Genomic DNA, 12,058 nt, shown 5'->3' on the forward strand with positions numbered 1-12,058 from the left:
ACATTTCCCAAATGTCTGGATTCCCCTGTGGGAGGGAAATGCTGTTTCTCCGGCTGGCTCAGACCCGCCCGCGGGGCCCCGAATGGAGACAGGGCCAGAGCCTGAGGGGGAGGAGCGTCTCCCCAGCACCCAGCCTCAGGCCGCCGTGTCACACTAAGACCAGGTGGCAGGGCGGGGCGCTGGGCCACCAGGGGCAGGGAGAGGGGCTGGGCTTGGGTCCAGGGAACCACGGGGTGGGGAGTGGGCTGGGCCGCAGGGGCTGGGGAGGAGGGCTGGCTTGGGCGGGGCAGGAGGGAGAGATGACCTGGCCAGAGGGGCTCCTGGCCACGGGGCGGTGGGGAGGTTAAGCCTGGGTGCAGGGACGGGGGAAGGGGGGGACCTTGGGCCACAGGGAGGTGCAGGAGGGGGGTGAGCTGGGCCGGGCGCTAGGCCAGTGGGAGGAAGCTGCGTGCAGGACACGGGTGGGGGGGTGAGCTGGGCTGGGGCAGCGCGGGGGGGGGGGCAGCTTTCTCCCAGCGGCCTCTCTGATTTGGGGGGGGGGGCCCAGTCCCTGGGTGCAGCCCCGCCCCCATCAGCGCCGAGCGGGGCTCGCGTTCTTTGGAACAGTCCGGGCCCGTGGAACCGAGGAAGGCCTCCGTCACCATGACAACCTGAGCGGCCTGGCGGGGGGAGGGGAGGGCCTTGGGGCGGTAACTAAGTTCACGGGGGCGAGGTGAAGGGCCCCCACTGGTAACCAATCAGGGCGGAGCTGTAGGTGTGATAGCCAGTCAGGACACAGGGCTGACGCCATCGACGACATCGTACAGGAATCCAATCAACACCTGGAGGCGGGGTGCACGGGGCGGTGAGCGTTGGCCGGGATCCAATGGGGGCACAGAGGGCGGGGCCTCACCTGGCGGAAGGGCGGGGCCTCACCTGCGGACGGTGAGCCGGGCCGGGTGGGGCTCAGTCAGGCAGCGGCGGGCGTCGCCTCTCGGAGTTCCGTGGGTCGCGGGGCGATGGCTGGGCCCGGGGCGTGGGGCCGGCTCCACTTCGTGCTCCTCAGCGTCAGCTCCTGTGAGTGCCGCGCCGGGGGCAGGAGTGAGGGGGCTGGGAGGGGAAGGGGGCGTTGGGCCGGGAGGCGGGCGGGGGGGGAGGGTAGAGGAGGCGGGCGGGCGGGGGGGAGGGTAGAGGAGGGGGCAGGGGCAATGGGGCGGGCGGGCAAAGGAGGGGGCCTGGGGCCTTGGGGGCGGGCGGGGGGGAAGGGTAGAGGAGGGGGCAGGGGCCTTGGGGGCGGGCGGCCAAAGGAGGGGGCCTGGGGCCTTGGGGGCGGGCGGGCGGGCGGGAGGGTAGAGGAGGGGGCAGGGGCAATGGGGCGGGCGGGCAAAGGAGGGGGCCTGGGGCCTTGGGGGCGGGCGGGCGGGCGGGGAGGGTAGAGGAGGGGGCAGGGGCAATGGGGCGGGCGGGCAAAGGAGGGGGCCTGGGGGCGGGCGGGCGGGTGGAGGAGGGGGCGGGGGCAATGGGGCGGGGGGGGGAGGGTAGAGGAGGGGGCAGGAAGGCAGTTCAGGAGCTTCACTTTTTATCACGTTGGGTGGTGATGTTACATGGGGCTGTGTCTGTCTCTCTCTCTTTGAAATGTTGAGACCCCTGCACCTTGGGGCTGCCTTTGCTCCCGGGTCTTGCTCCTTGCTTCACAGGTTGCTCGTTTTGTTGCTGAGCCTCCTTTTCTCAGCTGAGTCCCCACCCTGCATTGGCCCGTATTGCCTTTGGGGTTTGAGGATTGTGCTAAACATTTGGTGCTTTGAGTTTGAACCTCTGTAGAGCCCTCACCAGGCCCCTTCTGGGCAGATAAAAGGCCTGGGAGGGTGGAGGTGGATTTTAGCGATGCTTCATTCTGAATTTTTGCTTGGTCTGAAATGGGAGAAGTTGTTTCTTTCCTTGTGAGTTAAACACTGTTTGTAAAATGCTGTTGATTCATTATCAGCGGCATGTAGAGGGGCCTGTGCAGACATACTGATTGCAGGAGGCTCTGTTTTCACAATGCTCACAGTTGGAGACCTGTTAAGTCACAAATCCTAGATGCTGCTAAACAAATACCCTTTCCTGTATTGACAAGAACACCTCAAATTCTGGAAACTGGAATCACTCTAGAAATCCAGTTCGGTCTTCACCATTGAGGCTATTCACTTCTTGCACTTAAACAATGAAAATTAGTTGTATTTTTTTGGGTAGTCTTTCTGCCATTGTTCCAGTGTTTTCATGCACTTGGCATGTTTGGATTGCAAATACTGCTGGGAAAGCTTTGTTTGTTTAAAGCTGTTGTTCCCTTTATGCTGCTTTTATGATGTATAAGAGCAGCCTGAATGTCGTAAAGTTTCATTTTCTTTCTGTAACTTTACATTTAGGAATATCAAGTCTTGTCTTCCCTGTCCTTGCTGGAGGATGAGAGAGCTGGAGTCTTTTCAACCAAAAGGGTGTCTGAATCTTCTAGAAAGAGCTATTAACTCAAATCTATCAGGATTTGCTTTAAATAGGTGTTTAATTTTGAAAGTTCTCAAGCTATTACTATTATCCGAGCATCTAGGAGCCTTAGTCACAGACCAGGATCTCTATTGTGGTAAGCCGTGTACAAACACAGAACCAAAAGACGGCTTGAGCCTTCCACAAGGCAATATCAGAGAGAGAGGCTGAGATTTGGACAGAAGGCGACTGATCTGAAATAGACCTAGGTCTGAGCTGTCAGTGTAGAGATGGTAGTTGCCAACTTGTGTTTGCAAATAATACCGGTTATAAGGTTTCAGAGTAGCAGCCATGTTAGTCTGTATTCTCAAAAAGAAAAGGAGTACTTGTGGCACCTTAGAGACCAACAAATTTATTTGAACATTTGATGCATCCAATGAAGTGAGCTGTAGCTCACGGAAGCTTATGCTCAAATAAATTTGTTAGTCTCTAAGATGCCACAAGTACTCCTTTTCTTTTTGCCAGTTATAAGGTATAGAAGAAGAGAAGGGGACTGAGGACAGAGCCCTGTAGAACTCCCCAAAAAGCTTGGGGGGGGGAACCTACTGAAGGAGTGATTAGAGAGGTAGGAGGAGAACCAGGAGAGGACAGTCAGGGAAGCCTAGGAGGGACAAGATTCAAGAAGCGGAGCGTGGTCAGCTATGTCAAAGGTGGCTGATAGGTCAAGGAGAGGATGAGGATGGAGTACTGATTCTGAGCTTTGGCTAAGAGGAGGTTATTAGAGACTTTGGCGGGAGCAGTTTCAGTTGAGTGCAAGGGGTGGAAGCTGGATTGGATAGGGTCTAGGACAGGTGGTGCCAGCCTCTTTCGAGGCCTCGCCCCTGCTCACTCCATTCCCCCCTCCCTCTGTCGCTCGCTCTCCACTACCACCTTCTCTCACTGGTTCATTTTCACTGGGCTGGTGCAGAGGGTTGGGGTTTGGGCTCTGGGGTGGGGCCGGGGATGAGGGGTTTGGAGTGCAGAAGGGTGCTCTGGGCTGGGGCCAAGGTGTTCGGCGTGTTGGAGGAGGCTCCGGGCTGGCTTCGGAGTGTGGGAGAGAGGAGCTCTGGGCTGAGGCAGGGGGTTGGAGTGTGGGAAGGGGTATGGACTCTGGGTTGGGGCCAGAAATGAGAGGTTCAGGGTGCGGGAGGCAGGTGAAGTTTGAGGGCTGGGCTCTGGGGTGGGGCCAGGGATTAGGGGTTTGGCGTGTAGGAGGAGGTTCCGATCTGGGGCAGGGGGTTGGGGCACAGGAGAGGCTTCGGGAGGGAGTTTGGGTGTGGGACGGGGCTCAGGGTTGGGGCGTGGTGAGGTGTGTGGGCTCCAGGCAGCACTCACCTTGGGCAGCTCTCTGGAAGTGGTGACATGTCCCTTGGCTCCTAGGTGGAGGCGCAGCCAGGAGCTGCAGAGTCGGTGCTCAGGGCGGGGGCTGCACATAGAACCCCCCTTGGCCATTCTTCTGCCTAGGAGCCAAGGGACATGTTGCTGCTTCCGGTGAGCCACATGGAGCCAGGTAGTGAGCCTGCCAGCCCCGCACCAACTGGACTTTTAATGGTGCTGACCGGAGCTGCCAGGGTCTCTCTTCAACCAGGTTTTCTGGTCGAAAACTGGACACCTGGCAACCCTAGCCTCTTCCTGGTGGGGGGGGGGGGGCTGAGGTGGGCCCCCGCTCGCCATGAGGCCCTACCTCCAGCCAGGTCTGAAGCTGGAGCTGGGCAATGTGGGGCACTGGCTGCTTGCAGCTGGCAGGAGCTGCCTGGGTGTGGGGACCTGGCTCCAGGGCCAGCAGAGCCCTCGGGGAGCAGTGATTGTGGGGGGTCAGAGTCCAGGAGCCTGGGCCAGAGTGGGTCAGTCCAGGCCGCTGTGGAGAGCTCCAGCCTTTCACCTGCCTTGGGCATCATGTCCCAGCGAGCAGGGACACAGCCGGGGGCTACTGTCAGGCTTGCACCCCCCTTCCCCCCGCTTGGCCTTACTTCTCCAATGCTGCTGGAGCTGCATGCCCAGCCAGCAGCCTCTGCTCTGCCTTCAGAGCTGGGTGGCTGGAGAATGGCAGCTGCTGGGGAGGGCTAAGACAAATTTTAGGATGGCTATAGGCCCTGCAAGCCCTTCTCCCCTCCCTGCCAGTACTGGCCCTGGTCTAGGATGGAATTGGAGGAGAGGAATTCCAGCCAGGGATTGTAGATCATGTATTCAATGAGATTAGAGACAAAAGGGAGAGAGGAGATGGGATGGTAATGGGTGTGTGGGATGGTGTCAATGAGGCAAGTGGAGGTGTTGGAGAAGGAAAGAAGATGAGAAACTTCTGTCTGTGATCAGGGAGAAGGAGGAGAGAGTTGTGAGGTGGAGGTGTAGGTGAAGAAAAGGCAAGCAGATGGGAGAGGGAAGGTCATGTCAGATCTTTGTTTTTTGTTTTCCTGGGAAGAAATTGATAAGATCCTGTGTCAAGAGAGAAGCAGAGATGCGGGAGGAGGGGAAGGTTTGAGAAGTGAGTCAAAGGGTAGGCTACACTACTGGAAAAAAAATGTATTAATTCAGGTTCACTAATTTGGGTTAAAATAATAATGAAGACACTTGTCTTTTAGCTTGGATTAGCAGTGCATCTGAGTCTGCCCTATAGACTTTAACTCAAGATGCTAACACGATGCCTAGTAGTAGTGTTTTCACTGCTTTGTTATCGTAAATTAGCTAACCTGAGTTAAGAATACACCTCTAGTTTGTAGTGTAGACATACCCGAAAGTGGTGAAAAGGCAGCTGGAATTAGAGGCATGGGATTCATTTAAGATGGAGTAGTAGAGTGGTTCATGTAGGAAGATGGTAGAACAGGAGAGAATTAATTTGTAGTGTGTGCAATTAGCCTGATCATAGCCAGAGCCGGTTTAAGACCTTTAGAGGCCCTAAACATTGAAAAGATTATGGTGCCCCCTCATAAGTAATTCAAAATAAAAACAATACTATTCCGTAAAATATTTTATTTTTTGAAATGACACAACGTACATGTATGCTGGAATTAAAATAGCTTCTTTCTAGATTTTCTGGTTGCAAAATTCTGGATAGGTTCACTGAAGCTGACTCATTGAAGCATGTCAACTTCCATACACAATAGGGAAAGTGAACCAAGTCTGTCCTGACACATTGTTGTTCTCTGAGGGTTTTTTATTCTTTTCAGCTGAGAAAAAGTGTTCTGCAGAGCAGTTAGTAATCATCAATGTTAGAAAAATACGTAGTGTGATCTGTACATTTGGAAATACACATCGTATTCAGTCTTTCAATATTGTGTCATGAAGATCAATGTGATTGAATTTCATTTTTCCTGTTTCATTAAACTTTGCGCGCATATAACAGTGGAACTGCCATACTTCTCCACAGAGATTCATGTTCAAGTCAACAGGGTATGAGTCAACTAGCTTTTGGGAACTTCGTGAATATTGTTCGTCAGATAAGTCCATGTCGTTTAGAAAAGAAAATCTACTTGATACTTCTTTGTACACTTCACCTCTCCTCTTCATATGAGCTTCAAGTGTATCGATTATAGTGTAGTAAGTAGATGCATGAAATTTGTCTCTAGGATTCAATGCCGTTTCTGTTGCACTGCTATCATTTGCTTGTTTTTTCCTGATTCGTTTGTGGGACTGGGCTTCTTTGTAGTTAGTATCAGGCAAGATATCTTTTGATAGGTCTTCAGATCTTCCAAATCATTCCTCAAAGTGTGTAAGTGGTCTGCTAATGATTGACAGAGGTCTGCACATGTTTTCAAATCCAATTCTTTTTCTTGGAGAGCTTGACTTGTGTGGTAAAAGGGTTGTAAAATTTCATTCCACATGGTCAACATGAATACAAACTCTATTTCTTGCATCTTGTTCGCAATGTTTGTATAGTTTCTCCCTTTTGTGATTGGTCTTCAGCTATAATTTCTAATGCATCCACAGCCTTTGAGTAGGACTCCAGAATTGCACTTGTTGCCACTGCATGTGCCTCCTAGTGAATATTAGAAAGAGATTTCAACACACGATCATTGCCCAAATGTTTTAAGAACTGCTTTTTTTGAAATATCAAATCAAATTTAAAAAAAAAATATTTTTTTTGGTGCCCCCTGCTTTGCTGGTGCCCTAAGCATGTGCTTAGTCTGCCTATTTGGGTAATCCAGCTCTGGTCATGGTGGTTTTGCCAGGAACGCACCACAATGCAAGAACAGGAGTGGAGGAAGCAGATGTTGGGGATGAGCATGGGTGCGGTGTGTGGGGGGGAGGGGAGCAGCAATAAATTGGCAGGGAGGACTTTCAGATGGAAGGGGGTGAAAAAAGTCAAGGTGGATAAGTGAAGAATGGAGGGAATCAACAACCATTCTAGAGGAGAGGGATGAAAAGTCATGGAAAACAATCAGTTTCCTTTAAATAGCTCTGGTTAATGTCAAAATCCGGTTAATTCTCTAGTGAGTCAGTGAGTGTGTTAAGCTCTAATCTCTCATGTAACAAAAGCTATTATTAAAACACATCAATTTAGGCCTTTTTTGTGCATTGTTTCTTCTTTACAATCAAACACATATTTGACCCTTTTGTAGGTCACTTAAAAAACATTAAACCCTGTTCGTTTCCACTGAATTTCTAAAAATCAATGGAAATTTGTGATTTTAGTTTTTAAAACGTACTTTTTAAAGAAAAACAATTTGTGCTTGTTTAATTTCCTGGGTCAAAGCTGACCTGCCAGCCTCCTTTTTAAGGTAGCCTCTATTTCCATTAAAAAAAACCCCCTCTTTTCAGTCTTACGTAATGCATGTTGCATGTGTGTAAATTTAACTTTGAATTAAAACTTCAAATAATTCCAGAATGCATGTGTAGCTCCTGCAATCAGGTTTGGCTTTTGCCCCCCTTTTTCAACTTCTGGATGGTATTCTTGATGAAGTCAGACAAATTGACCACTTCTCTGTTCCAAAACCTCCCAGTTGCTTGTAACCATCCATTTTGATTAAATCATGGGGGCTTGCAGTCTCCTTTGCACATGATGCTGTTTTAATGACATTCTTATGATGTGTGAGCACTGGCTCTTTCTCTCCATTAATGACATGCTAGTGATAATGGGTTAATAAACCTGCATGTCTGCTTTTCCCATCATGCTTTCTCCCATGTTTGCCCTTTACTTGTGAGAACAAAGCCTCATTAAAATTTGAAAAGTCACCACCTTATTTCTTTTAAATCCATCCTTAATCTATCTTTGTGAAACTACCATGTGATGCTGGCTAGAAATAGTGATCGCTTGTGAGTACTAAGATTGCCGTTACCACTAACCTAACATCCCTTCATTCTCCCTCCTGTCTTGTTTACAAGTCAGATCTTTTGTCTTAGACTAAGCGTTATGGGAAAGGGACTGTCTGATTTATAAAAAGAAAAGGAGCACTTGTGGCACCTTAAAGACTAACACATGTATTTGAGCATAAGCTTTCGTGAGCTACAGCTCACTTCATCGGATGTCCGATTTGTTTGTACCTTGCCTAGGACAATGAATGGGGCTCTAATTCCTGATAGAGGTGCTTATAACAAATGCTGGCTGCAGTCTGTCCACACAAAGAATCAATACTTTTGTAAAGTTGGCTCCAAATTAAAATTAAGAACTGCCATACTGGGTCAGACCAAAGGTCCATCAAGACCAGTATCCTGTCCTCTGACAGTGGCCAATGGCAGGTGCCCCAAAGGGAATGAACAGACAGGTTATCCTCAAGTGATCCATGCCCTGTCACCCAATCCTTCTTGCTCATCCTGTCTAATAGCCGTTGATGGACCCATCTTCCTTGATAAAGATGTTTCTTAAGTGCGTTAAAAAGCACTTAAAGTAATTTTTCCTGTTTTCCTATAAAATGTATTTACAGATTTAATCTCTTTAAAACATTAGTAATAAGGGCAAAATGCTTGACTGTTAATGGTAGCGGTATCAGCAGGGTTGTCTCAATAGTGCAGACAGAGGGCAGGAGTTTCTAAAGGATGTAAGAACCTCTGGAGAAACTGGTGGTCTAGGCTGAACAAGTATTGATGGGGTCCTGTTAGGACAGAGATCTTGCCTTTCGCTCCCTGAGCCTTTAAAATCCCCAGAGGGCGCATGCCTCTCTTTTATAAACCTGAACTTTTCATCTGTTGGGGACATAGTCACACAGAGATTGCTGATCCAGATGTTGGAGGGGAAATCTCCTTTGGAAGTGCAAAGATCTCAGTAGTTAGTCTCATGCAGGGTGGAAGGATAGCTTATTGGATAAGGCTCTGGACTGGGAATCAGGAGACTTGGGGTCAGTTTCTTACTCTGCCACAGGCTTCTGGTGTGACCTTGGCAAATCACTTAATCTACCCTGTGCCTCAGTTCGCCATCTGTAAAATGAGGATAATACAGCAGTGTGAGGTTAAAATCCATTGGTGGTTGTGAGGAGCTCAGATATAACTACCTAGATCTGCTTTTGCTCTATGGATGTTGGTGTTCCTGGGTGTGGATTTTGGAAAAAATCTTTTTATAGCCAATCTGGGTTCATCATACATAAAAGCAAACTTCTGTAGCTCAGACTGGAGAAATGAGCACCACACTGCTGCTTCCAGTGCCTGGGTGGAAACGGTGTGCCCGAGAGCCAATCCTAAATCCCAGTTTGCCTTTGGAAACTGTAAACTCAGTTATATCTCACTTATATTAACCTGGCGCAACTGTGCAGGTAAAAATCTATTAATGGATTTTAACCTGCTGCTGAACGCAGCCAGAAGTGTGGCGTAGACACAGGTTGGTGTTGGAAAAGAGGTGATCAGTCCCAGGGACTATTCCTGTGGGATTTGCCTTTTCCAGTGTAAGGGGAGTGAGGTATACTGATATGAAAAAGCAAACTGAGTCCCTTGTTGCTCTCAATTCCATAAACTAGTCTTTCCATACCCCCTCATCATCATCTGTGGCTCTTCTCTGAGCACCCTGCAATTTGAAAAGTGTAAGTTACTATGGAGAGGCCTCCTGTGTGAAAGGCTTCTTGCCCCAGCAGAGCAAAGAACAGCCTGTCTTGTTTACGCAGGTTCCCAAATGACTCAGTCTCATCTGCCAAACAAATTCAGAAACCATTCATGCTGCTTTGCAACTCCTGAGCTATTCTGAGCTCTGCCTATTGCTGTCCAGAAGAGGTATCACCCTGTGCTACTTTCCAGCCAGGTCTGGGTATTGTAATGATCACTGGAATCTCATTAGAATCCAGCAGAGTCAGGCACTCCATGGCCCTGCTTGACTTGTGCTCTAGCCAGTCCCCTTCCCACCATGCTCTGGCCCTGTGCTGTGGCTGTGCCCCACCCTTGCTTAGGAGTTCTCCATGTGTGTGGCCCACGCTAGTGGCTTCCCCCAGAGCAGTGAGTGCCTGGGCTGCACTAGTGGTGAGTGTGGGGCTTAATAGCTGCTGCTCCTGCTGAAGGCTGTCTGCAGCCTCAGGTAGAAGTTGCAGCGTTGCTTACACTTGGGTCATATTTTCTGGGTCTTCTAGAGGGCTAGCACCATTAAATAGAAGCTGAGGCCCATGGCATGTAGCTGGGGGTCTGTGCCTCAATTCCTTCACACGTTCAAGTGTCTTGCAAGTGGAGCGCATCATGGGCTGTGACAGATTCAGCAAACATGGCACTGCTCTGAAGGGAGAGGTGGGGCAGAGGCGACCCCGACAAATCAGCCAGCCATAGCCAGATAAGATGTCCTGCTGGCGCTTGCAGAGCGGGTGGATGGGTTTTGGGTGGGTGCGGAAGGAGGCTCTAAACTTCTTGGAAGTGCCTGACGTGTCAGTTTTAAAGAGTTTCAGAGTTACTGCTCTGTCGCTATGGGTGGGAGGGGATCTGAGCTCCTCTTATTCCAGGCTCTGTTAGCTGTAGCAGGAAGGCAGCACAGTATCAGGGCCCTTTTTGGAAAGTTTAGTTTGCAGCTCTGAGGGATAGAAACCTAATTTTCTTAAGAACTAAAGAGTAGCTTCTGCAAACGTGACTGGACTGGCCCCTCCCATAGTAGGGATGCTTCCTACTCATTGTAGGTGAGAGCATTTTTCTAAAATGGACACGGCACATGGGGAAGGACCAGTTCTGTTAGCTCGGGGCACATAGGAGAGGCTATAATCTGCTCTGCTTTGGCCAGGTCTATGCATAAAAGGCTTTGCCAGCGTAGCTATGTCGGTGTACTCTGCTGGCAAGCGCACCTTGTGTTCATACAGCTTATACTGGCACAACTGTGCTTTTGCTGGCATAGCTGCTTCTAGCCTCCCTGAGTGAAATAAGCTGTACCAATAAAGGGCACTTTTACCAGTATAGCTGCTTTTGCTAACAGACCTGTGTTGGTCACAAACCACACCTATTCACGCCCCTGCCTGACGGCTTGTTGTGTAACTCTGGCCAGGGTCTGGTACGTGGCTCCAGGCAGTGGCCAGGATATGACGCTGAAAAGGGAGGAAAAAGCTTCTTAATGCATCTCACTAGTTGTGCAATGCTATTCATGTACATGGGAGGGGAGAACAGGAGAGTTTGCTTCCATAAGCTTCAGGGGAGCAACCTGAGTCTGCTTGAACAGTTGAAGACCTTGATGAGTCACCCAGCAAAAGACCTGGTAGCTCCTGGGACAACTCCAGTGTTTGAGTGGCTCTGAATCGCTCTCAGCTCTGTTCATGTTCTTCTTGTACGCTGCTTTTATGGGTTTATTTTCAGCAGCATGCTACTTACTGTTTATGGTGCAGCTAGAGGTGGATCGCTCTCCACTGGCTACTAGAAACATTTCAGTGAGCCAAACACTTCCATGTTGCTCCCAGCCTCTGTCATATTTATATACAACTGGCAGGTATTAATGATTTACAAAACACCTGCTGGTGTAGCAACTAGGTACTAATTTATACTTTTGTAAATAAGCCAACCTATCAAGTGTATTGGCAGCTTTCTTCCTAGGAATGAAAGAGTGGCCCAAATGCCAAACCAAATAAATGCATCTTCACTTGTGCCCTGAAGGATGCTGCGCTCTGGCTGGTTGCCAGGGGCCATGTGTTTGGAAAGAGATCTCCCTCCTTTTCTGGGAAGAGCAGTCCCAGAAACTGACAGCAAAAGAGCTGAGGGAGGAGCATGATCTGAGTCCCAACATGTTCCACAGTCAGGTCATGGAGTGTGACCATCATCTTGGACATGAATAAAAAGCTGATGCAGAGATTTGAACAGAGAAGTTACACACTCAGAGCCATGCGTTGGTGTTGATGACTAGCCTTTGATTGCACTTCTGGAAAGGTTTTGAGAAGCTGGTGGCTATTCAATCCCAAATGCACAGAAACATCCCTGCCATGCTGGGCAGGAGTTGGCTCAATTACTTATACCCTTCCACTTAACCCTGGTGGGACAACTTAACTCATCTAGTTGAACCAGTGCAAACCCCACGGTAAATACTCAAACTAAAATTAGAGCGGCTTATGTCAATTTAGCTAAAGTCGATTCCTTCCTAACTTCAGCTAAACTGAGTTAAAGCAATAAGAAAAGGAGTACTTGTGGCACCTTAGAGACTAACCAATTTATTTGCGCATAAGCTTTCGTGAGCTACAGCTCACTTCATCGGATTCATCGGAGTTAAAGC

General features: G+C 49.5%; 1 protein-coding gene across 2 annotated transcripts in view; it reads left to right on the forward strand.

Moving 5' to 3' along the window:
• Positions 1–685: 685 nt before the first annotated feature.
• The window catches only part of F11R (F11 receptor), a 49,061-nt gene continuing 37,688 nt past the window's right edge, over positions 686–12,058 (forward strand). Inside the window, exon 1 of one of the 2 annotated variants that reach the window (XM_073323464.2) lies at positions 686–844. Coding sequence is in view for 1 of the 2 variants with exons in the window: in XM_073323465.2 (XP_073179566.1) it covers positions 999–1,056 (58 nt within the window). In the remaining variant the exon portion in view is untranslated. Of the gene's footprint in view, positions 845–903; positions 1,057–12,058 lie in introns of those variants that run through there. The other variant, XM_073323465.2, reaches the window with a different exon arrangement.

Source organism: Lepidochelys kempii, chromosome 24 (assembly GCF_965140285.1).
Source record: "Lepidochelys kempii isolate rLepKem1 chromosome 24, rLepKem1.hap1, whole genome shotgun sequence".
NCBI lineage: Eukaryota > Metazoa > Chordata > Testudines > Cheloniidae > Lepidochelys > Lepidochelys kempii.